Genomic DNA, 27,080 nt, shown 5'->3' with positions numbered 1-27,080 from the left:
AGGGAAGGTCAGAGTGGGATAGGGGTCGTGTCTGAAATTTGATTGAAAGTTCTAAGTTCCTTATAGGCAAGTATATGGGATAAAGTGAAGATTATAAAGTCATGAAGTTGAAGATAATGAAGAAAAGAACATACAATACTTCAAACTTGCCCCCACACACATAAAAACCCTAAAGAGTTGTTATTCTCCATTACAAAAAAAAAAAAAAAAAAAACCCACAACAAAACTGACGAAAGAATCTTAGCCAAAAAGATGAATAGGAAATGCTGTACCCAGAGAGGTTGCATAGACTGAAAAATCTAAACAGGATCTAGGAGGATCTGAGGAGCCAGCAGATGGCACATGTGCCACAGGTGTCAAAGAAAAGTGTCAGAGATGTTCAAGGTAAAGCGTTCAACCCCAAGAGCCAAAGTTCTGTGGTAAGCATCTGTACTTCAGCCCAGTCAACCATTCACACCACAAAAGCCATGACTAAAACAGGAGACAAGAGCGACAGCTATATCTTTTGCAAACCAGGGAACAGGTAGATCTTTTTAAGTATAAAGCTTGTTTCTTTAGTGGTCAAACACTCCCACTCTAATCCAGCTCCATTTGACTAAGGCTTGGCAAGACCTTCAGTCAAGGATTTGGTTAGGGAAATTTCCCAAGTGACCACAGAATCTAGGAAAGGGGTGCTTCCTTTGAAGCAATAAAAAAGAAGGATTCACAGAAGAATGTTTTCATTGTTGTCTGAGGTATGAAGAAAAGGGAGAATCAGAAGTCATTCCAGGATTAAATAGTGAAATTTCATTTCCAATGTAAAAATAATTCCTGACTTTTATTAACAACTACAAAGGTGGAACTGATCCTTTTTACCTCTTACAATCTTCACAGTAGCTTCTGGATTCCCTGCTTGATCTCCTTGGTTCTCACACCATAAACAATTGGGTTCAGAGCTGGGGGGATGAGGTGGTGCAGGATGTTGAGCAGGATGGGGACATCAGGGAGAATTCTCTTGTTAGTGATGACCAGAACCAGCAGGACTGTGCTGAAGAAGAGGATGAGGATGAAGTGGGAACCACATGTGCTCAGGGCCTTGGCCACAGCACCCTTAGCCTTGATCCTTAGCACAGCTTTCAGGATAAAGGAGTAGGAGAGAACAATAAGGATGAAGTCAGAGCCCAGTGTGGTCCAGCCTACCACAAACTGGTAGAGCTGATTGAAGCTGATGTCATCACAGGAGAGTCTGGACACAGACAGGTTAGTGCAGATGCAGTTCTTGATGATGTTCTCTGCACAGTATCTGAGCCTGGCAGAAAGAATTGGAACAGGAAGAAAAAAGAGGTGATTGCGGGCCACAACAAAGATGACAGCCCGAGCCACAAATTGGTCAGAGATGATGGATGGATATTGTAATGGGCGACAGATGGCTGAATAGTGTTCGTAGGCCGTGACCATGAACATATAGGACTCCATGGTCAAGAAACTGTTTATGATGAACATCTGGAGGAAGCAGACTGAGAAGCTGATGGACCTGAGGTCAAACCAGAAGATGGCCAGGACCTTGGGCATGACAGTGAGGCAGAGCACCATGTCTAGGAGAGAGAGGAGGCTGAGCAGGTAGTACATGGGCTCGTGCAGAGAGGCCTCCAGCCAGATGGTGATCAGAAGGGTGGTGTTGGCTCCCATGGCCAGGAGGAAGAGCAGGCTGAGGGACAGGGACAGCCAGTGCTGCCAACCTTTGTAGTAAGAGAAGCAGATGAGGAAGAATTCGGAGACTGTAACATATTTATAGTATGTACCAATACTAACAAGTTGGATAAAAGGGAAAATTATTATCCACATTTTAGTGATGAAGTTCAAAGAGACTGAATAATTGTTTTAGAGTCTTACAAATATTAAAAGGCCAATTCAGGATTTAAAACCCAGTCTGTCTGATCCCAGAACCAAAGTTTTTAACTGGTACACTCTTTCTTTACCTTGAATAAATACCTGCTGTGAAGAAGTAAAATAAACAGAAACAATTTATATTACTCAAGTAGTAATTGGGAAATATTGCTTCAATCCTTTACTTTTCTCTAAATTGCTGCTAAGGAAAGAATAGAAAAGAAGCCACAAAGAATATGAGAATCATATAGTAATTTCAGAAATTATGGATAATGTCATTCATTACAGTATAAGAATTAACAAAATTATTTATAGGCAATTTAATTACTAAGGTGGCATTTATAAGGTTCAAAAAAAGCATAACTAATCGATGAAGCTAGAAGTGGAAAGAATGGTTAGTTTCAGGTTATTGAAGGGGAGGGGGCATAAGTGGAGCGATTCAGATGTTGAGAAAATGCATTTCTTGTCCTGGTTTGTGTTCTCTTCATGATAATTCATCAAGCTGTGTAGTCATGACTTTTGTTCTCCTCTGCATGTTTATTCTACCTTAATTAAAATATTATTTAAAAATAAATTGGAGTGTTTGATTTTTTAACTTAATTTAATATTTGTATCTATCTCAAAATTTAGCCCATTGCAACAATGGGCTAGGTGATACACTAATTTTGGAGTAAATTTATAGTGAAAACTTATTCTATTACTCAAATATATATGTTGAAAAGGTACTTGGCATTATACAATGTGGTAACTTTATGTCTTTGAAAGTTTTATAGTCTTTTTCAAGGGAAAGTTCAAACCTAGAGGTGAAGAGAGTCATGTAAAGAGACTTATCACATAGTGTTTTAAAGATCCTTTTAGAGACATATTTTAGTTTGTACGTCAATGCAAATGAGAACTTTTATCCTTATCTAGTGCAAGTAAGGTCTATAATTCAAGCTTACCATTGCCACAAATACGGATCAACTCTCAAGAAGAAAGACCGGGCTGACCCCTAGCTTGTTGCTAATGAATGAATTTAAAAGAGCTCAAATCAAAAGAATAACATTAACAAAAAATTGCCTGAAATGAACAAGGTGTGCTTTATTTTATACTTGGATGAGAAACATGAGCCACATCCTATCAGACATACACCAATTTTCTTTTTTTTGATTTCCATTATCCAGAGATTCCAGCAAGTTAAAACACAGAGCATTGCTACTAGCAACTCATGGTCTTGATTTGCATAGTAGTGACCCTTGCTCTTTGTAGTACATCTCCCTCACAGAAGTTGGACACAATTCCACAGCTCTGTATGAATTAGACAGGATCTAGAGGTAGACTTGAAACTTCTCCAGGTGGTTCTATGTGGTTCAGTGAATATCTTAGATTTATTTCTGCAAATCTCAAAATTCTTCTGTAATATGTGTATCCCCTGGAGAAGCTACTTATCTAAAACTTCACAGTGAGCTAGGTACCATGCTAACTGTGATATATATTATAAATCAATGACTTTTAAAATAAATGTGAATTATCCCTTAATTAAGAACACTTTATAGTAGCCATATCCCTAATTCCTTTTTAAAATTAATTAATTAATTAATTTTATTTTATCGAGGTCACATTGGCTTACATTATGTAAATTTCATGTGCACATTAGTATATTTTGATTTCTGTATAGGCTGCATCCTGTTCACCACCAAAATTCTAGTTTCCATCTGTCACCATACATATATGCCTCTTTACCCCATCACCCTCCCTCCACCCCCTTCCCCTCTGGTAACCACCAATCTGTTCTCCCTATCTATGTGATTATTTACTTGTTTATCTTCTACATATGAGTGAAATTACATGGTAATTGTCTTTCTCTGTCTGAATTATTTTACTTAGCTTCATACCCTCGAGGTCCATCCTTCTTGTTGCAAATGGCACAATTTCATATTTATATGGCTGAATAGTATTCCATTATTTATATGGCACACCTTCTTTATCCATTCATCTGTTGATGGGCACTTAGTTTGCTTCCAGGTCTTGGCCATTGTGCATAATACTGCAATGAACATAGGGGTGCATATATATATATATTTTTTTTTTGGTGAGGAAGATTGGCCATGATCTAACATCTGTTGCCAGTCTTCCTGTTCTCAGTTGAGGAAGATTGTTACTGAGATAATATCTGTGCCAATCTTTCTCTATTTTATGTGGGAGGTTGCTACAGTGTGGCTTGACAAGAGGTGTTGTGTCTGCACCCAGGATTCAAACCTGAGAACCCTGGGCTGCCAAAGCAGAGCATGCAAACTTAACCACTACATCACTGTGTCAGCCCGTGCATATATCTTTTTGAGGTAGTGTTTTAATGTTCTTTAGACAAATACCCCTAAGTGGAATAGCTGGAACATGTGGTAGTTCTATTCTTAATTTCTTGAAAAAACTCCATACTGTTTTGCGTTGTGGCTGCACCGATTTACATTCCCATAGCAGTGTATGAGGTTTCTTTTTCTCCACATGCTCCTCAACACTTGTTAATTCTCTTCTGTTTAATAATAGCTATTCAGATAGATGTGAGGCAATATCTCCTTGTAGTTTTGGTTTGCATTTCCATAATAATTAGTGATGTTGAACATCTTTTCATGCGCCTGTTGGCTATCTGAATTTCTGCCTTGAAAAAATGTTCAGACCCTTTGTCCATTTTGTGTTCACATTTTTAATTTCCTTGTTGTTGAGTTGTATGGATTCTTTTATATATTTTGGATATTAACCCTTGTCAGGTATGACTTGCAAATATTTTCTCTCAGTTAGTAGATTGTCTTTTCATTTTGTTGATGGTTTCCTTTGCTGTGCAGAAGCATTTGAGTTTGATGTAGTTCCATTTGCTTATTTTTTCTTTTGTTTCCCTTGCCTGAGGAGATAGTATTCAAAAAGATACTGCTAAGACCAATGTCAAAGGGCATACTGCTTATGTTTTCATCTAGAAGTTTTATGGTTTCAGGTTTTACATTCAGGTCTAATCCATTTTGAGTTAATTTTTGTTTATGGGATAAGATAATGGTCTACTTTCATTCTTTTGCATGTGGCTGTCCAGTTTTCCCAACACTATTTATTGAAGAGGCTTTCCTTTCTCCATTGTATCTTCTTGGCTTCTTTATTCAAGATTAGTTGTCCATAGATGTCTAGTTTTATTTCTGGGCCTTCAATTCTGCTCCATTGATCTGTGTGTGCCTGTTTTTCTGCCAGTACCATGCTGTTTGGGTTACTATAGTTTTGTAGTACATTTTGACCCAGGAAGTGTGACATCTCCAGCTTAGTTCTTTTTTATCTGGATTGCTTTGGCTATTCAGAATCTTTTGTTGTACCATATAAACTTTAGGATTGTTTGTTCTCTTTCCATGAAAAATATCACTGGAATTCTGATTTGGTTTACATTGACTCTGTAGGTTACTTTAGGTAATACAGATATTTTTTGCTATGTTTATTCTTATAATCCATGGGCATAAATTATAAGACTATTTTTCCATTTCTTTATGCATTCTTCCATTTCTTTCAATAATATCTTAACAGTTTTCAGTGTAGAGGTCTTTTACCTCTTTGGCTAAACTTATTCCTAGATATTTTATTCTTTTTGTTGTAATTGTAAATTGGATTGTATCCTTGATTTATCTTTCTGCTAATTCATTGTAAGTTTATAGAAATGAAACTGATTTTGTATGTTGACTTTGTACCCTGCAAATTTACTGTATTTATTGATTATTTCTAATAGTTTTGGTGGGATTTTTAGGGTTTTCTTTATATAGAATCATGTCATCCACAAATAGGGACCATTTTACTTCTTCTTTTCCAATTTTGATCCCTTTTATATCTTTTTCTTGCCTAATTGCTCTGGCAAGGACTTCTAATACTATGTTGAATAAGAATAGTGAGAGTGGATATCCTTGTCGTGTTCCTATTCTTAGAGGAATAGCTTTCAGTTTTTCACCATTGAGAATGATGCCAGCTGTGGGTTTGTTATATATGGTCTTTATTATGTTGAGTTACTTTCTATACTCTTTTTATTAAGAGTTTTCACGATAAATGGGTGTTGAACACTTTCAGATGCTTTTTCTGCTTCTATTGAAATGATAAAGTGATATTTATTCTTCATTTTGTTAATGTAGTGTATCATATTGATTGATTTGTGGATGTTGAGCTATCCCTGCATCCCTGGACTAAATCCCACTTGATTGTGGTGTATGATTCTTTTAATGTATTGTTGTATTTGATTTGCTAATATTTTGTTGAGGATTTTTATTTCTGTGTTCATCAGCAACACTGTTCTTTACTTTTCCTTTTCTCTGTTTCCCTTGTCTGGTTTCGGTATCAGGGTAATGTTGGCCTCACAAAATGCGTTGGGAAGTGTCCCATCCTCTTCAATTTTTTGGAAAGGTTTGAGAAGGATAGGTATTAAATCTTCTCTGAATATTTGGTAGAATTCACTAAAGAAACCATCTGGTCCTGGACTTTTGTTTTGTGGGAGATTTTTTTTATTACTGTTTCAATTTCTTTCTTTGTGGTTGGCCTATTCAGATTCTCTATTTCTTCTTTATTCATTTCTAGGAGGTTGTATAATTCTAAGAATTTATCCATTTCTTCTAGGTTATCCAATTTGTTGCTGTATAGTTTTTCATAGTATGCTCTTATAATCCTTTGTATTTCTGTCGTATCTGCTGCAATTTCTCCTCTTTCATTTCTGATTTTATTTGTTTGAGACTTCCTCTCTTTTTTTCTTGGGTAGTCTGGCTAAGGAATTGTCAATTTGGTGTATCTTTTCAAAGAATCAGCTCTTAGTTTGGTTGCTTTTTTTCTATTGTCTTTTTAGTGTCTATTGCATTTATTTCTGCTCTGATTTTTATTATTTATTGCCTTCTACTGATGTAGGGCTTTATTTGTTCTTTTTTTTTTAAATAGTTTTTGGGTATAGTATTATCCTGTTTAATTGAGATTTTTCTTCTGTTTGAGGTATACCTGTATTGCTATGTACTTCCCTCTTCGTACTGCTTTTGCTGCATCTTGTAAATTTTCTATTTGTGTTTACATTTTCATCTCTTTCCAGATACTTTTTGATTTATCCTTTGCTTTCTCCTTTGACCCAATAGTTCTTTAGTAGCATGTGGTTTAGTCTCCACATATTTGTGTCATTTCCAGCTTCCTTCTTGTAGTTAATTTCTAGTTTCACAGCATTGTGGTTGGAAAAGTTACTTCATATGATTTCAATCTTAAATTTATTGAGGCTTATTTTGCTTCCCAACATATGGTTTATCTTTGAGAACGTTCCATGTGCACTCGAGAAGATTATGTACTCTGTTGGTTTTGGATGGAATGTTCTATACATATCTACTAAGTCCATCTGGACTAATATTTCATTTAAGGCCACTGTTTCTTTCACATTCTGTCTGGATGATCTTTCCATTGATGTAAGTGGGGTGTCAAAGTCTGCTACTATTATTGTGTTGCTTTCAATTTCTCCCTTTAGGTCTGCTAATAGTTGCTTTATATACTTTGGTGCTCCTCTGCTAGATGCTTATATATTAATAAGTGGTATGTCTTCTTGGTGGAATATCCTTTTAATCATTATATAATGTCCATCTTTTTCTCTTGTTATCTTTTTTGGCTTGAAGTCTATTTTTCCTGATGTAAGTACAGGTACACCTGGTTTCTTTTGGTTGCCATTTGCTTGGAGTATAATTTTCCATCCCTTCCCTCTAAGCCTATGTTTATCTTCAGAGCTGAGATAGGTCTCAGGTATGCAGCCTATTGTTGGGTCTTGTGTTTTAATCCATCCAGCCACTCTGTGTCTTTTTTGAGAAAGATTAGCCCTGAGCTAACATCTGCTGCCAATCTTCCTCTTTTTGATGAGGAAGACTGACCCTGAGCTAACATCTGTGCCCATCTTCCTCTACGTTATATTTGGGACACCTGCCACAGCTTGGCTTGACAAGCAGTGTGTAGATCTGCCCCCAGAATCTGAACCAGTGAACATGGCCACCAAAGTGGAACGTGCAAGTTTAAATGCTATGCTACTGGACCAGCCTCCACTCTCTGTCTTTTGATTTGTGAGTTCAATTCATTTACATTTAGAGTGATTATTGATATATGAGGGCTTACTACTGCCATTTTGTCTTTTGTTTTCTGGCTGTTTTATATTTCCATTGTTTATTTCATTGTATTTCTGTCTACCATTTCAGTTTTGTGATTTTCTGTGATGTTTGTCTCAGTTCCCTCTTTATTTAAGCTTAGTGACTCTCCTTTGATTTTTTTTTTGTAGTTACCATGAGGTTTGTACAAAAGAATTCATAGATAAGATAGTGCTTCTTTCTTTTTTCTGCTGATAGCATCTTATCTCTATTAGTCTGTGCAGGTTCTACCCCTTTCCTCTTCCTCTTCTATGTTTTTGTTGTCACAAATTATTATTTCTGTATTGTGAGTTTGTCACCAAATTGAAGTGGTTATGGTTATTTTTGATGCTTTATTTCCGTTTAGCCTTGATGTTATAATTAAGCATTTATTAACTTGTTCTGATATAGAGGTGCAATTTTCAAATTCTGCTTATTCATCATCTTGCTCAAGGCTTTGTGTACCTTGTCTTTTTGTTTCAGGTAGGAGGGCTCCTCTCCACATTTCTTGTAAGACATATCTAGACAATGAACTTCCTCAGTTTTTGTTTGTTGGGGAACACTTTTATTTCTCCTTCATATCTGAAGGATAACTTTGCTAGATAGAATATTTTTGGCTGACTGTTTTTATCTTTCAATATTTTGAATATATCATTCCATTTCCTCCTAGTCTGTAAAGTTTCTGCTGAGAAATCAACTGATAGTCTGACGGGAGTTCCTTTGTGAGTTATTTTCTTCTCTCTGGGCACCTTTAATATTTTTCTTTGTCATTGACTTTTGACAGTTTTAGTATAATGTACCTTGGAGAAGGTCTTTTTGTGTTGTGATAATTAGGAGTTTTATTAGCTTTAAGTTCTTGTATATCCAGTTCCTTCCACAAGTTTGGGAAGTTCTCAGCTATAACTTCTTTGAATAAGCTCTCTGCTCCTTTCTGCATCTTTTCTCCTTCTGTGATACCCATTATCTTTGTGTTGCTTTTCTTCCTTGAGTCAGATATTTTTCTTGGACTTTCTTCACTTTTTAAAATCTTAGTTCTCTCTCCTCTTCCACCTGAATCATTTCTAGATTTCCATTTGATCTCACTAATTCTCTCTTCCTTTTGGTCTGCTTTATTTCCAATTCTTTCTACTTTATTTTTCATCTCATTAATTGTGTTTCACTACAGGATTTCTGTTTGGTTTCTTTTAGAGTTTCAATGTCTTTGGTGAAGTACTCCTTCTGTTCATTTTTATTCCTGAGCTCATTGAACTGTTTCTGAGTTTTATTGTAACTTCTTTAGCTTCTTCAGGACAGCTATTTTGAATTCTCTATCAGTTCACAATTTTCTGTGACTTCAAGTTTGGTCTTTGGAGAGTCATCATTTTCTTTCTGTGTTACCATGTTACTGTAGTTCTTCATAGTGCCTGATGAATTGTTCCTCTGCCAACACAGTTGTGGTGGTAAACAACTTTCCTATTTGGGTAAAGATTTTGTTATTTTGATTATGAGCTGCTTCTGATTGTAGTTGAGAGCCTACATGTTCTACCATCCACTGCCTCTGCCAGAGGCATCATTCAGTGCCTCCAAGGTTGCTGGTGCCTTGCTGCTTACAATGTCCCTGCAGTCATGGGTCTTGTGACTGGGATCACCTGGCTATGAGCATCTCTGCTGCTTCTGGGGTTGTCTGGGTCTCATGTTCCCCCACTGGTTCTCCATGGGCTTGGATGCTGCTGTCCCATGCACCACGTGCATTGTTTCTCCTCCATTATCTGGGGGTGCTGACAGTACCACTGCCAGGGGAAGTTGGTTCATTGGTGTTGCTGCCACTACCAGAAGCCCAGGGTCTTGTATGCAGCCCTTGCTGCTGGTAAGTGTTATGCTGGGTATGCTGCCACTGGGGGCTGCGTCATGGGTACTTCCGTGTCTCCTGAAGCCTCAGGTCATAGGTTGATCCCCTAGTTCCACTGCCTTCCAGAGGTCAAGTCCACCCACCTTCAGTTGTTAAATTTGAGGATTTTTTCAGGCATTCTGGTGTGCTATTCAGGGAGTTCTTTGTTGATCAATGGATGCTCTACTGGTTGTAACATGGAGAGGAGAGACAAAGGGAACAATTAATTCCACCATGATGCTCCCTAATTTATACGAGTATTGATAAACATGAATATATAAAAATGTCCATATGGGTGTGCTATTAATACAGGATTGACTGAAGGAAATAGAATCTTTGCATTCATCTATATATTCACAACTTTACACTTAAATGAGAAAAGATAATAGAAAACTTTATGCCAGGGCCACAATGATGTAAATATTGTACCCCTATAAAATTTATTTTACTGAAACTTTATGTCTTGCTATTTCATTGGTCTTATGAGGTACACTATATGAAACAAGAAGAAACATCAATTATTTTTATTACAGGGATGTTATTGGGAATGCCATAAATTATAAAAATGTGTAATTTTTATTTGGACTCATGCAAAATAGCATGTCTTCCATCTCAGTATCAGGAATGTGGGGTCTCCCCAGAACAACTGGTTTTAATTAAGCTTATAGAAAACTTATAATTTAGAATTCTTTCTTTTTGTAGCCAAAATGGTTGAAGGAAAATTTGAAATACTGTGTTGTAATTTTTAAGAAACTTGTTATGAATTTCTCTGCAAATTTTGTAATTAGATTATATTTTCTTATTCATATTTTGCATAGGCCTTATTTCCACTAATTTCTCTTTTTATCCTATCTTATCACCAGTATTTTTACCAATCTATGTCAATTCAACACTTAAATGAGTGGCGTGGAAAGTCAATAGACAATGAACAGTAAATAAAAACAGAGCTGAGTTGACTCTAAGATAACTTAGAGAAGCCCCCAAATAATGCTTGATTGGCTAGGGAGGGTGACTTTGAGAAGATGAAGCCTCCTCTAAAAAACTGAGCAGTCTGGAATAGAAGAACAAAATATTTAAAAAACGGCAAAAAACTATCCTGGACATGATCAAAGTCTTTTGTTTATAATCATTGAGAATTATTTAAGAATAATGTAACATTAACATTGGCAATATGAAAAACAGTCCTCCTAATGTTATGGAAACCAAAGTGAATTCACTTCCTAGTGATTTAAATAAGACTCTCCACCAGAAGTAGTTGTCCCACAAAGTAGGGTTCTTTTGCAGCAAATAAGAGCCCACGTGGAATCATTTCCAAAGTCGTGGTGTTCCTGAACAAAGGAAAGCAAGGGCCTTTTATTTCAGGTGGGGAATGAAAAGGGATAGGTGGGTATTTGCTTGCACAGGCTCAGTCAGAAAACGTGCTTCCACATAAACTTCCAGTTAGGGTAATAAAGCCTAAGCTCCTCCAAGAGAGGAGATCTTTAGCATTTAAAATGAGTCAAATGTCATAGGCCTTGCTCTCCTGGTGGGGCTTGCTCTGGTTCAGGGTGGTTGGAGATTTCATCCCTTAAACAGTTAAATGCTTCCAAATCCACCTTTGAGTTCTTTGGGGCAATTAGTCCATGACAATAACTTTTTCATTCACAGTGTTCGCTATCTATTTTATATACTGGGAATTATAAGAGTGTGTCCCCACCCCAATATAAATTATATTGAATGTTTTGTTTGTTTTGCTTCCTTAGGGCCCATTGTCCCCAGTAGCATGCCTCCTCTGTCTGAAAACTGCCCTTTCATTCCTTCCCAATTTATCAACATGGAACCTGTGGAAGTCAACTTAGTAGTACACTAGCCCCAAAGAATCTTAATGATTCTAGAAGCCTTGAATTAAAAATATGAAGATACAAAAGTTCTCTAATCATATACAATTTTAAAAGTTTTATCATCTTATAGAGACATCAATTTATGCTGACATTCATAAACTTCTTTTCTAGATATTCTGATTGCAATATTTACTAGTCCAATAAAAGTGTACTAGTCTCATGATTTTTAGTTTTTGCTTTCTGGTATCCTAAGGACATTATTCAGTTCACTTATTGAGTGACATTTGAAAGATATGGCTCTTGGACAATGATTAAGTATTCCATAAAAGAATTGCCAAACCAGACATGGACAATGAGAATGCTACACTGGACACTTGTAATAAGAAAAAAATATTCCAAGTCAATCTGAAATGTCTTGGACTAATGAATATGATAAATTTTGGCAACAAGTACTATCTTATTTGTGAACTGAGAAATAGAGAAAGACATTCTGAAGCAAGAAAAAAGAGTGCAGAACATGCGTACAAAGAAGACATGAAAAAAGAGAGGTCTGAGAAAATACAGGTATATTCTTGCATTTCTCTTGGATTCCTTGAGACAATAAGAATCATAACATTACTCTTTTTGATTACGATTGTTGCTTGCAGCCCAAACATTTGAAATGTGTTTCACTTTTTCTTTGTTTCAATTATTGCCATTGATTCCTTATAATAACCAACAATCTATGAAGTGCCCCTTTTCCTTAGTTTTTCTGCAATTAAGGACACATTGGATATTATATTGGGTAGATATCTGGAGAAATTAGAAAAGTGAATATCCTCTCTCCATTAGTTGCTTGTGATGTCCAGCTTAAGAATTCTACAGAAGTCCTGCCTGAGCTCCTTGATCTTGAGTACATATACCATTGGGGTGCAGGCAGGAGGAATGACATTGGGTAGTACACTGAGTAGAACAGGGATGAGGAGAACTATCATTTCTACACTATGGGTGATAGAAATGACAACGAGGACTGCGTAGAAGAAAAGGATTAAGATGAAGTGGGAAGTGCAAGAACTTAAGGGTTTGGATGGAGCTTCTGCTGAGTTCAGCTTTCGCACAGAGTATCAAAGCATACGACAAAATAATCAAACCCAGGTCACTTCCCATGGAGTATCCAGGCCAAAAATAGCTGGCAGATGCTGTTGATTTTCCTGTCATCACAAGATAGGCTAGTGACTCCAAGATTAGAGCACACACAGTACTCAGTTTGGTTCTGGGAGCAGTAATGTCTCTGAGCAGTCAACACAGGCCCTGGGATGGTAGACAGACTGTTCCTGAGTACCATGTACACAGTCACTTTGACCATAAAAGATTCAGTAATTGTTGAAGGATAGCAGAAGCCTTGGCAAATGGCTAAATATCTATCTATAGCCATGAAGAGAAAGATACCTAACTCCATGACCACAAAATATGTGTTTCATACAACTGAGAAAAGCACTCAGGGAGACTGATGGCTTTAGTGTTAAACCATAAGATGGCCAGAATCTTGGGCATGATAGTGGTAGCCGGGCCCATGTCCACCACAGCCAGGATGCCCAGGAAATTGTACATAGGCAGGTGCAGGGTTGCTTCTTGACTGATGACAATCAGGATATGGATGTTGGCACTGAGAGCTAAGAAGTAGAGCAGAGCCAGGGGCAGGGAGAGCCAGTGCTGCCAGCTGTGAATGCCTGGCAATCCCCTCAGAATGAACTCAGAGACCTGGAACTTAGAGCTGTTGGAATCTCTGAGATCCTGCAACATCCTTCACTAAGAGGACTAGTCTTCAAGGTTACAATTTTTAATAATCTTTCTGAAAATAGTTGAATAGGAGCAACCTGAGTTCATGATATTGAAGTGGGAGGATTCATCACCTTTATTTTTCTCATTCCATCACTAACATTATTCTATATTTCTAATGAAACAGGAACTGTGATAGCACCTACTTAGTTATGTTTTAACTTAGTTAATCATTACAAATACCATGAGGCAGGTCACATTATCTCCACCTTCACATAAATAAGGAGAGGGGCATTAGAGAAAATCAGGACCTTGGTCATTATCTTCCATCTTGTAAGTCATGGAGCTTGACAAGAGGAAAACACTCTGATTTCACAGGCTGGCCTCTTAAATTTCGTTTTTGGTTTTTCTTTAAATTTAGGTCATATTAGCTTATAACCTTGTGTAAATTTCAGATGTACAGTGTTATATTTCAGTTTCCGTATAGATTTCATTGTGTTCACCACTAATAGACTAATTTTTATCTGTCCCCGTACATATGTGCCTCTTTACTGCTTTTGTGCCCCTAACCACCTTGCTAATGGTTGACTTCTTTAGACACTAAAGATTAGAGATTTTCATGCATGGAAACATTTAGGTAAGAGTGTAGATAATAGAATATAAGAAAATAACTTTTTTTTGATTCAAGTACTTGAGAATTTGTGAAATGCTTATGAATAGTACTTAATTTTCACTAAAATATGTGAACTAAGTTTGTACACCCTTTTTTTTTTAGTGAGGAAACTGATGTTGAAAAATGTTAATGATATGTCTAAAGCTCAGCTAGAATAAAAGAGAGAAATATGATTGGGAAATCTCAGTGTTCTTTGAGTCCAGTTGATTCTGGTTTTGAGTAACTTTCCCACGCTTAGATATAGTTTTGCTTCTTGGAATAGTCCAGATAGCTACAATACAATGACTAAAGCAGACATGAAAAAAATAAAAACAATGAGTTTGATATAAATGTTTTGACACAAGTCCTGCTAAAATCAAATAATGTAACATTAAGGCATTCTTGATTTAATCATTTATTAATATTTCAATATAAAAACTGAAAGCAGATTTTCATGATGTTTTACCAAATGTGTGCTTTCAATATTTAAAATATTAAGGATGTAATATAACAACACAAAGTTAATAATTTAGTGGTTCAAAATTATGAGGCAGTACCTATGTAGACTTGGTGGATGTATTCATCCTAACCAAGTAATGACTTTCCATTATACTTACAATATAACGAAGAAAAGTAAAGAAGTTATATATTTATATGAATATATAAATTCTACTTAATATATATTATTTTTATAAATTCTGAAGTTCAATCATTTACATTGGTAACTTGCTTTGTTTTCCAACTTTAATTTTGGAACTATTTCTCAAATGTCTTGCAATCTCTGATCATTAATTCATACTTAATAAAGAGTATTTAGAAAGTCGATTTGAAAGTCGATTTGAAAGTCTGGTGGTGAGTGAGTGTCATCAATTGGCAGGATTTACCTTTACTGTTCTGGTAGGGACCTCTTTCCTTCAATATAAGAAATCCTTATCCTTATAACCCTCAGTGTTTTGTAGGTCTTTTCTCAGGGTCTAGTTTTTCCAGAAAAGAATCCAACAATCTTCACCCTGGAGGAAAATATGATGGGTGGCCAGTGTTCTTGGTATTGAGTAGCAGAAGGAAAATAGGGATCTCACACTTAAATGTGAATATTGGATTCAACTCTCTCATATTTTATGATGCTTCATCCTTGGCCTTTATCACATATACGTCTTCATAGTATTTGCTAAAGTTTCTTTCCAGAATAAATTTTTAGTCATCATAACAGTGTAGTTAACATTGTTTAGGGTACTGGATAAATCAAAGATATCAAGTGGTTCCTTATTCAGTTTTTCTGCCTATATCCCTATTTTATCTTTATGTATTCAGACAAGAGAATGATAGAATAGATACTACAAAAAGTGCCCTGTTGAAAGTAACAAAGCAACATAAGGCAAGCTATTTATAAAAGTGTTTTTCGAAAACATCTCTTGTATCATCATAAACTCTTAGAGTCATACAAGAGTAGACAGAAATAGAAACTAAGCAAAATTTTGGCAAAGTTTAGGAAATTTTTCAAAGAGTAAAAAACAAATGCTCTTATATACCTGAAGCAAGATTAGGATTCTGCCAGATCAGTGTTCCATTCCGTTACTGTTTGCTAATTCCTACTCATATCACACTACTAATTTTAGCTTTGTGATTTTGCAATCCCCTCTTCTATTTTGTGCCCACCTATGACCAAACTTAGCTTCAATCACCACCTTCTTCTTGAAGACTCTGCTTTCTCTCAGAGAGCATTTAGACCCACCCTTTAAATCGTCTTAATATGACGTAATTGGAAAAGTGGTAGTCTTCCTAGGTAAGAAATATATTTGTCCATTGATCAATATATATTTTTTAATTTTAACATCATGGTATTATAAAAATTTATTTATATCTTTGATTCAACCACAATTTAACCAAACCCTTAATATTTGAACATATTGTATTTATATTTGCAGTGTCTAGCAAGACATCATGCACATATTAGACATTATAAACGTTTTTGGGTGAATGAATAGATGAGGAGTAAATGAATCAAAGTTCATAATAGAGTTTAAGAATTGTTACACCATAGTCTAAATATTATTCTTTGGACAGCATAAGAAGAACCACTAGAAGAAACAGAACTATAATGTTTACCTCATAAATTAACAGAAAACTTAAATTCAGAAAAACAAAATTTACACATCATAAGTTAGAGAAAACAAAGAAAATCTCAAAAAAGGAGAAAGAAAAGGTGGAAGACAGAACAAATATTTTGGAAAGCATAATAAAGATTAATTAAAGGAACTACACTATTAATTGGTCTTATTTTACAGTGATTTCATATACTTGCATATATGAAATAAAATATATTGCATATTGAATACACATTTTATTGAATATAAAATAAAATATATTGAAATATAAGAAAATAGATTCTTGTAAACTCATATTATTCCTTTTTTATTATGCAAATTTCAAATATGAGATAAATATCATATTTATGTTCCTCATGATTCCTTTATGTACTTCTAGTGTTGATTAATAACATTGATTTTATTTTTACCTGAGAAGTTTAGCTCCCATCTCCAATATATTTGAAAAACTCTCAGTGAATGATCCCAGCTTATACCAAGTAATACAGTTATTAATCACAAATTGCATTACAAAAAAAATTTAAATTTTACAAAAATGTTTACAAAATTTTACCAAAAAATTACAAAAAAAATTAAAAATGATTTTGATACATTCTAGTTTAATTTTTCTGCAAGTAAAATGGATTCATATTATGCTGTGGGTGGGCAGGTATATTGTAGTAGTACCATTACAATACAAATGTGGTAACTTATAAAACGCAATTGTTATATTGCCTGTTGTGTATTCTCGTTTCCAAACTGCATAGAAAATAAACCTGTTTCCTCACTAAACAGTCCTCAGTTTTACAACCTATGTTCTTCTCTCAATATGACAGTGGGTCCCTCCAAGTAGGTTTGCTATCTAAAATGGATGAAAAACTGTCAAAAATAAATCTCTGTAGAACTGAAGCAAGGAAGTTAGACTCTCCTTCTGAGAACAAGTGGAGGACAGGTAAGAAGCAAGAGTGTGCTAACTGTGACCAAGAACTAATCTCTAGGTCTCCCCCCATTACTTCTTGTCATAGGGATGATTCATACCTGACTTCCACCACAAAAGAACCAATTATTCCTATTTGGTTAGAGAAATAACATAGGTATTCATAATTATGATGGACACTTATCCTGAATTGCAATCTGAGAATTGGGGAAATAAAAGTTTTAAAGAAAAACACAATGTTCTTTTTGCTGAGGAAGATTGTCCCTGAGCTAACATCTCAGGATGTAGGTCTGAGCTTGGGATTTGAACCCACAAACGCTGGGCTGCTGAAGTGGAATGCACAAACTTAGCCAGTATGCCACAGGGCAGGCCCCAAGAAAATCAATCTTTTACTGCATTTTTGCCTTCAAATGGGTACATGGAATCAAACCAGCATTTCTGATAGTATAACGATAAATTCATATAGACTCAGAAGTCCTCTCTTCAATTTATCTTAGTACTAGCAGCAACAACAACTCTATTATTAGTTTCACTTTAGTATATCCTTAATACCTTAGGTTCTGGATAACAAAACAATGAGCTAAATGCAGTCTGGTCCAGGTGTTCAGGGTCTTAGGCAAAAAAAATTATGATTCTATAATATATGTACATTCACTGTCCTCTTCCTCTGACCCCCTTGATATGTGTACTGTTGAACTAATTTTTAAAGGAAACATGTGCATTATATATCCCTAGGGTATATTGTACAACATCAGATGCTGGTGTTGCTGTGGGAATTCAGCTAACCCCTATCAGAGAAGGAAAATATTTCCATTCCTATCACTTATAAGATCATGCCCCCAAACAAAATAATTTCATAGTCATGCATGTATCTGTGTGCTTGTATGTGTACAAGATATATGGGGAATGAGAATGACCACAATCTAATTTTAATGAATACTAGGAATTTTAACATTTTTAAAAGGATTTATTTCTTTATGTGTAAAGTCTTCTAGGAGACAAGTTGGAAGCCATTACAATGTTTCAGAATGTTACAATCACTGTCACACACATTCATATGTTCTTTTATCATCTTAATTTTTCTGTCAAGTAAAGTTGAGGATTAATATTCTGGCACTGTAGAAATTCATACAAAGTTTAGGCTTATCATGGATATATCTTAAATTAGGAATATTTAGATGCCCAAATGATGAGATAATAATGAAGACGGTGATAAGATTGACAATTAATATTTTCAATATACTTTTGTTATACATGTTTTAGAAAAATGTTTGGATAATATCCTATTAAAACATAAATTGTCCCATTTTAATGACATTATAGGATGAGCACTTTAAAGGAGGATTATTCAGCGATATTATCATTAGTTAAAAGTACATCGGATGTGTTTATATAATTTCTTTGATCCTTTTCCTAATCTTAGATATACATGTTCTTTCATATTGCAAGAAATGATGCAACAAATATTCATACAGAGAACAGTTTTAGCACAGTCTTTTTTCTACTTTATCATGTTTTGATCAAAATTCACATGCCATCAGATAATCATTTAACAATGTACAATCAAGTCACTTTAGCGCATGCACAATGCTGTGCAACCATGCTGTGCTACATAATTCCAGTACGTATCCATTGGCTCATAGGGAAACTCCATAACCATTAAGCAGTCACTGCTTTTGGAACTGTCCCGCCAGCCCTTGCCAACAACTAATTTTCCTTCTGATTCAATGGATTACCTATTCTGAAGATTCCATAAAATTGGAATCACGCGACACTTAATCTTTGGTTACTTTTTTCACTTAGCATGATGTTTTCAAAGTTCGCTTCTGTAGGAGCGTATATCAGTACTTCATCCTTTTTAAGGGTGAATAATAATCTCTTGTACATATATGTCTCAATTTGTTTATCCATGCAACAACTGATGGACATTTGGATCTCTTCCATTTTTTAGCTAACAATGGGTCTCTGAACATTTGTGTACAAGTTTTGTTGTTACACCTGAATTCAATTATTTTGATCATATTCTTAGGAGTTGAATTGCTAAGTCATATGCTAGTTTATTTTAACTTTTTGACTAATTACCAAACTGGTTTAAACAGCTCCGGTGTGATTTTAATACCCTTAAGCCATGTATGAGGACTCTAATGTGTTTCCAGAAAATTGCCAACATCTGCCAATTTTCTTTTTTAAATATCGTAGCATTTTTAGGTTATATAATGGTATCTTATTGTGGTTTTGATTTGAATTTAGTGATTTTGAACATCTTTTCATGTGCTTTTTGGTCATTGCCTGTGTTCTTTAGAGAAATGTCTGTTCAAATTCTTGGCCCATTTAAAAAAGATATAAGACACATTGGAAGGCCAATAGAGAAATGGCAGAAATAATTCCTATCTGATCAGTAATTACATCAAAAGTATATGGATTAATCTTTCTAGTTATAAAGAAGAGATTGGCAGATATCTTCTCTAACCATCTCTATTCAGCATTGTCTGGACATTCTAGCCAGGGAATCTAGGTAAGAAAATGAAATGTATATTTCACTTGGGTTCCTTGAGACAATCGACAACACTGTGTTATTCTTTGGGATGAAGATTTTCTTGACAACTGAGATTTCAAATATAAGTTTCACCACTTTTTCTGAATTTTTTAATAGCCAGTGATTCCTTATACTAACTGAAAACTTGCTGCAGTGACAATGTTTCTTGATTCTTCTGCCATTTGCAAAACTTGCAAAATATAATGCATATATATGTGGAGATATTCCAAAAGTAAGTACCTTCTACATATTACTTGCCCTTGATGTCCAGCTTGAGAACTTTATATAAGCCCTGCCTGAGCTCCTTGTTCTTGAGTGCATACACCATGGGGTTGAGGGCAGGAGGAATGACATTGTGCAGAACATTGAGTAGAACTGGAATGAAGGGAACTGTCATTTCTGTACTGTGGGTGATGGAAATGACAATAAGGACTGTGTAGAAGAAAAAGATTAGGATGAGGTGGGAAGTGCAGGTATTTAGAGCCTTGGATGCAGCTTCTGCTGAGTTCAGCTTCAGCACAGAGCGAAGTATCAAAGCATATGACAAAATAATCAAACCCAGGTCACTTCCCATGAGTGTCCAGGCCAGAAACAGCTGGTAGATGCTGTTGATTTTACTGTCATCACAGGCTAGGCTAGTGACACCAAGAGTAGTGCACAGACAGTGATCAATTTGGTTCTGGGAGCAGTAATGTCTCTGAGCAGCAAAGATAGGCACTGGGATGGTAGACAGACTGTTCCTGAGTGCCATGAACATAGTTGCTTTGAGCAGAAAAGATTCAGTAATTATTGAAGGATAACGTAGTGGTTGACAAATGGCTATATATCTATCTATAGCCATGCAAAGAAAGATCCCTGACTCCATGCCCACAAAACAATGTATGACATACATCTGAGCAAAGCACTCAGGGAGACTGATGGCTTTAGCATTAAACCATAAGATGGCCAGAATCTTGGGCATGATAGTGGTAGCCAGGCCCATGTCCACCACAGCCAGGATGCCAAGGAAATAGTACATAGGCTGGTGCAGGGTTGCTTCTTGATTGATGATGATCAGGATAAGGATGTTGGCACTGAGAGCTAAGAGGTAGAGCAGAGCCAGGGGCAGGGAGAGCCAGTGCTGCCAGCTGTGAATGCCTGGGAATCCCATCAGAATGAACTCAGAGACCTGGAACTTAGAGCTGTTGGAATCTCTGAGATCCTGGAACATCCTTCACTGAAAGGAAAGGTATTCAAACTTATTAATAATCTCTCTAACAGTACTTCAAAAGAAGTAACCCAAGTTCGTGATATTGAAGAGGGGAAATTATCATCTTTAAATATTCTCATCTCACTGCTAACATTATTGGACATTTCCAATGAAACAGGAACAGGAGTCACACATTCTGGATGTTAATTCAGTTAATCATCACAAAAACTCCGCAAGGCAGGTCACTATTTTCCATCTTATTGAGAAATAGAACATTAGAGAATATCAGGACCTTGGTTATTATCTTCTGTCTCTTAAGGCATAGAAACTGGACAGGAAGAAAGCTATCTGATATCCCAGCCTGGCCTCTTAGGTTTCATTTTGCTAAATCACTGTTTTCTTTAAAAACTTATTGTACAGAATAAGTGTAGAGATTTGTTTGCATGGAGACATTTAGGTAAGAGATTAGAGTATAGGATATGGAAAAGAAATCTTTTTATTCAGGGACTTGCAAATTTGTGAAATACCCATGAATATCATTTAATTTTAATTAAGGTTATGAGGTAAATTTGCACACCAATGTTTTAGTGAGGAAACTGCTGTCTAGTATTGCTAATGATCTGTTGAAAGCCAAGTAACTACAAGATGAAAATGTGGTTTAGGAATCTCAGTATTGTTTTAATCCAGTTGACTGTGGTTTTGAGTACATTTCCCCTACTTGGACACACTTTTTCCTTTTTGGAGCACTCCAGAGAGCCACACTATAAAGCCTAAAGCAGATGTTTGAAAAAATGAGTTTCAGGTAAATGTTTTAAAAATTAAATTAGTAAAATCAAATTGCTCTATCTAAGAAACTTCCTTGACTTAATCATGTATTCATTTTAAGGTAAAAACTGAAATAGATATTCATGGTTTGTTTCTACCAAATGTGTGCTATTTACTGTTTGTTTCCTTTCAATATTTCAAATATTAAGTACGTAGTATAAAAGCACTGAATTTTTGGAAAATATTGTGGTTTAAAATTATGGTTTCTACAGAAGTGCAATGTACATATAGACTTGGTGGATATATTCATCTTAATCCAAAGGCATTCCATAGTACTTAAAACATAATGAAGAAAGGTAAACTAAAGAAGATATGTATTTGTATAAATACCTCTATTCTGCTTCACATATATTATTTTAATAACCTCTGAATCTTATAGTTTATATTTATAACTCACTTTGTTCTTTCTCTTTAATTTTGGAACTATTTCTCAAATGTTTTGCGATCTTTGGCTCTTAATTCAGACTTAATAAAGAAGTCTTTAGAAAGCTGATTTGAACTGATATGATGAATGAGTCATATTAATTGGTAGGATTTACCTTTAGTGCTCTAGTAGGAACCTCTTTATTTCATTGTTGGCATCCTTACTTATTAGTATTTATAGATCTTTTCTCATGGACTTTCAATTTCTCCAAAAAGAATTCAGCATTCTCCATCAGGAGCAATATGTGACTGGCTGCCAGTGGTCTTGGCTTTGAGTAGTAGAAGGACACTGTGGGTCTTTCACTTCAATGTGAATATTGGGTTCAACCCTCTCATTTATTATGATGCCTCCTCCTTGGTGTTCATCACACCTGATATATTTGCATTCATAATATTAGCTAAAATTTCTTCCCAGAGTAAATTTACAGGCATAATAAGAGAATGGTTAAGATTGTTTAGAAGAGTGGAATAATCAGAGATATCAAGCTGTTCCTTATTCCATTTTTAGACCTACATCCCTGTTTAATATTTATGTGTCTGCAACAAAAGGTGACAGCTTAGATACTATAAAAAGCAACTTTATAAATTTCAAAGTAACATATGAAGTGTTTAATAAGAGTGCTCTTCAAAGACCTCTCTTGTGTCATCACAAATTCTTAGAGCAAGGAAAAAAATAAGATGGCAGAAAAAACCAAAGATTGTGGATTGGGAAACAAAGATTAATTAGTTAAATTATACTACAAATTGGTCATAATTTACAGTTATATAAAAATTTATGCAATAAGATATATACACATATATATGAACATTGAAGGGGAAGTGCCAAGAAAACAGTAAATAAAGTCTACACATGATGTTTTTGGAAATGGAAATCATATTAACATACCAAACACATACTCCAGAATTTGAGAGGAAATATTACTATCAGACAAAATAGAGACCCAAACAATAAATGTTGGGTCATAACCTTTGAGAAATGGTAGACAACATGCTTGACACAGAACAATTTAAGCTGAATGTATCAAATTGTTTCATGTGCAGATCTGATACAGTTTCTGCAAGGAAATAGAAAATACTGAAAGTATCATTTTCAGTTTGTGTATGGCAGAAAATTTAAAAATGACAAATTCATTTCAATCAGTCACAACTTAGCTGATCTTCAATTTCCTGTTTTGAGGCACTGGAAGGGATTTAACCTCACGATTGCAAGGCTAACAAAAGCCCTGTAATTTGCAGTATAAATAAAAATAATATTGGTTTATAAGAACCTGTTTCCTTACGTTCTAAAATTGCCATCAAGTTTCTTTCCTTCAGACTTATAAATTTGTATTCAATGTCTGCAAGCAACTTTGTTTTGCACACTTTTTTAGAAATTTTCATTAAAAACCAAAATTGTAAAAATTCATATATGTGTATATATACATATGTATTCACATGCATATGTAGTTGATTACTGTGGAAATATGATAGGCTTTGAAATGTATTATTGATAAATATCTGAGTAGTGTGTACAAATTGTCGGAGTGGTTGAACAAATAGGATTACTCATTTCTCTCTCTCAATACATTTGAACAGTCAACTCTGAATTCTTTGTGTGCATGCAGCAGAAGCAGGTAGAAAAATTAGGGAAAGCATAGATACCCATAAATTGTGACTAGTAATTATATCTCTGAGATTCCTTGTGTCGTAGTCTTAAGAACACATTTCCTAAATACGAAATCAATATCATGTTTCTGTTCTTCATGATTCTTTTTATACTTCTAGTGTTGATCACTAGCACTGGTTTTACTGTTATATGAGAAGTTTAGGTCCCATTTTCAATATCTTTGCAAAACTCTCAGTGAATGATCCCAGCTTATACCAGGTAATATAGTATTAATCACAAATTATACTAGCGTTTTTCCAAATCAAACTTAAAATGACTACAAAATGTTACAGCTTAATTTTTCTGCAAGGAAAATGGATTCATATTATGCTGTGGGTTGACAGGTATATTAAAGTAGTAACATTAACATATGACTGTGGCTACTTATAAAATAGAAGTTTTTTAATCCTCTGTTGTCTCTTCTCATTTCTAAACTGCATAGAAAATAAATTTGTTTCCTCATTAGACATTCGTCAATTTTAAAACCCACGTTCTCCCCTCAATATAACAGTGGGTTCCTCCAAGTAGGTTTTGCTACCTAAAGTGGACGAAACACAGTCACAAATAAGCCTTTCTATATCTGAAGCAATAAATTAGACTCTCATTCTTAGGAACAAGAGGAGGGCAGGAAGAAGTAAGAGTGTGCTGACTATGATAGAGAACTGTTCTCTAGCTCTTCCTTCATTATTCTTGTCATGTGGGTGATTCATACCTGACTTCCACCACAACAGAACCATTGATTCCTATTTGGTTAGGAAAATAACAAAGATATTCATAATCATGATGGATAGTTATCCTGAATTGCAATCTGAGAATTTTGGAAATAAACACTTTCAAGAAAACCCAACATTTTACAGCATTTTTGCCGGCAAAAGGTTAGATGGAATCAAACCAGTTTCCGATAGTATAGTGGTCAGTTCATATATACTTAAAAGCCTCCCTCCAATTCATCTTAGTACTAGCAACAACAACAATCCTATCATTAGTTTCACTTTGGTATGTCCTTAATACCTTAGTTTCTGAATAGCAAAACGAGTTGAATGCAATCTGGTCCAGGTGTTCAGGGTATTGAGCAACAATATCATGCTTTTACTATATGTATACACTCACTGCTCTGTCCCTCTGAATCCCTTGATATCTGTACTATTGAACTAATTCCTTAAAAAAATATGTGTTATATATCTCAAGGGAATATTATACAACAGTAGACACAGGTGCTGCTACGGGAATTCAGCTAATCCCTATCAGAGAAGGAAATTATTGGAAGCTTTCTATTCCTACTACCTATAAGATGATTCAGCAATGAAAATGAACACAATGCAATTTTAATGAATAACAGCAATTTATAACACTTTTACAGGGTTTTGTTTCTTTGTGTGTAACACCCTTTAGGACACAAGTTGGAGGCGCTTACAATGTTTCAGAATCTTTCAATCACTCTCACACACATTCATGTGTTCTTTTACTGGATTATTTTTTATTTCAAGCAAGGATGATGATGAATGTTATGGAATTATAGAGTTTCATCAAAAGTTCAGGCTTACTATGTGTGCATATTAAGTTAAGAATACTTAGGTGTCCAAATTATGATTTAGTAATGATGATAGTCATAATAGGAATAATATAAATGATTCTAGTTTTACATTCCTTTAACTAGGTAATAAAAGTAATGCCTACGTATTTTTATTAATTGGAAAAAGAAAAATCAACTTTGAAGGAGAGAATTTGAACCCTTGAATTAAAAGAAATAATCTCTGATTCTTTCCTTTTCCTTGAGGAAGATTAGCCCTGAGCTAGCATCTGTTCCTCTATTTTGTATGTGGGATGCCTCCACAGCAAGGTGGACAAGTGGAGCAGTTCTGCGACCCGAGTCCGAACCTGCGAACACAGGCCGCCCAAGCAGAGGGTGAAGAAATTTAACCACTCAGCCACAGGGCCAGCCCCCTAATTCCTTTCTTTCTCTTTTTTTGTTTTTGTAATTTACTTATTTTATTTTTACGAGGAAGATTAGCTCTGAGTTAACATCTGTACCAATCTTCCTCTACTCTGTGGGATGCCTCCACAGCATGCTGATGGGTGGAGAACCCTGGGCTGCCAAAGCGGAGTGCACAGAACTCCAACTCCTCAGCCACGGGAGGAGGCTGCAATTAATTTCTTAGTATACATTTGCTATATATGTTTTTGAGGAAATATTTGTATAGTACAATATTAAAACATAATTTCTGGAATTTTCCATTGATTATATATTAAGCACACTGAAAACAGAATTAATTGGTGATATTACGATTAAATAAAAGTGCATCATAAGTATTCACACATCTTTACACATTACATTTATTTTCCTAGACATATATTCTTAGACGTATATGTTCGATAGGAAATGAGACAAGTATATATTTAGAGAATGCTTATAGTACAGTGTTTTTCACCTTATCATTTTTTTTAAGATGAAATTCATATTACATAAAATTAATGATTTTATTCTTCGAAATGTAAATTGAGTGGCTTTAGTATATTCACAGTGCTGTGCAACCATCAACACTATATAATTCCAGAAAATTTTCATTAACTCAAAAGGAAATTCCATAGCCATTAATTAGTCACCACAATTTGCTCTGTCTCTCCAGCACCTGACAATAACTAATTTGTTTTTTAATTGGGGCAGCATTGGTTTACAACATTATATAAATGTTAGGTGTACATCATTATATTTCAATTTCTGTGTAGACTGCAGCATGTTCACCACCCAGAGACTAATTGCCATCAATGACCTTACAGATGTGCCTTATTACCCCTTTTCGCCTCCTCCTTCCCCCTTTCCCCTGTGGTAACCACCAGTCTAAACTCTGTATCTATGTGTTTGTTTTTTGTTATTGTTGTTGCTTTTACATTCCATTTATGAGTGAAATCATATGGTATTTGGCTTCCTCTGTCTGACTTATTTTGCTTAGCATAATACCCTCAAGGTCGGTTCATGTTGTCACAAATGGCAAGATTTCACATTTTTTATGGCTGAGTAGTACTCCATTGTGTATACATATATATACACACCACCTTTGTAAGCATTCATCCATTGATGGGCACTGAGGATGTCTCTAGGTCTTGGCTGTGAATAATGCTCAATGAACATCGGATGCAAATGTCTTTACACATTCATGTTTTCTTATTCTTTGGCTAAATACCCATAAGTGAAATGGCTAGTCTGAATGGTAGTTCTTAATTTTTTGAGGAATCTCCATACTGTTTTCTACAGCGGCTGCACCAGTTTACATTACCACCATCAGTGTATGAGGGTTCCCTTTTCTCCACATCTTCTCCAACACTTGTTATTTTTTGTCTGTTAATTATACCATTTT

General features: G+C 35.2%; 2 protein-coding genes and 1 pseudogene across 2 annotated transcripts; all 3 read right to left on the bottom strand.

Annotated features, from left to right (window-relative positions):
- Positions 1-867: 867 nt before the first annotated feature.
- LOC103555747 (olfactory receptor 56A4-like) lies at positions 868-1,824 on the bottom strand. Its single transcript, XM_070626721.1, has one exon. It carries the CDS (start codon positions 1,822-1,824, stop codon positions 868-870), a length of 957 nt encoding a protein of 318 aa, XP_070482822.1.
- Positions 1,825-12,502: 10,678 nt separating this feature from the next.
- Positions 12,503-13,457, bottom strand: LOC103555746 (putative olfactory receptor 56B2; annotated as a pseudogene).
- Positions 13,458-19,892: 6,435 nt separating this feature from the next.
- Positions 19,893-24,094, bottom strand: LOC103555745 (putative olfactory receptor 56B2). The gene is made up of 2 exons (XM_008527496.2): positions 24,087-24,094; positions 19,893-20,853 (listed from the first exon to the last, which is right to left on the bottom strand). The coding sequence occupies exons 1-2, from the start codon at positions 24,092-24,094 to the stop codon at positions 19,893-19,895; spliced, it is 969 nt and encodes a 322-aa protein (XP_008525718.2).
- Positions 24,095-27,080: the final 2,986 nt, after the last annotated feature.

Source organism: Equus przewalskii, chromosome 6 (assembly GCF_037783145.1).
Source record: "Equus przewalskii isolate Varuska chromosome 6, EquPr2, whole genome shotgun sequence".
Classification (NCBI taxonomy): Eukaryota; Metazoa; Chordata; class Mammalia; order Perissodactyla; family Equidae; genus Equus; species Equus przewalskii.
This window is presented reverse-complemented; position numbering and strand designations above follow the sequence as displayed.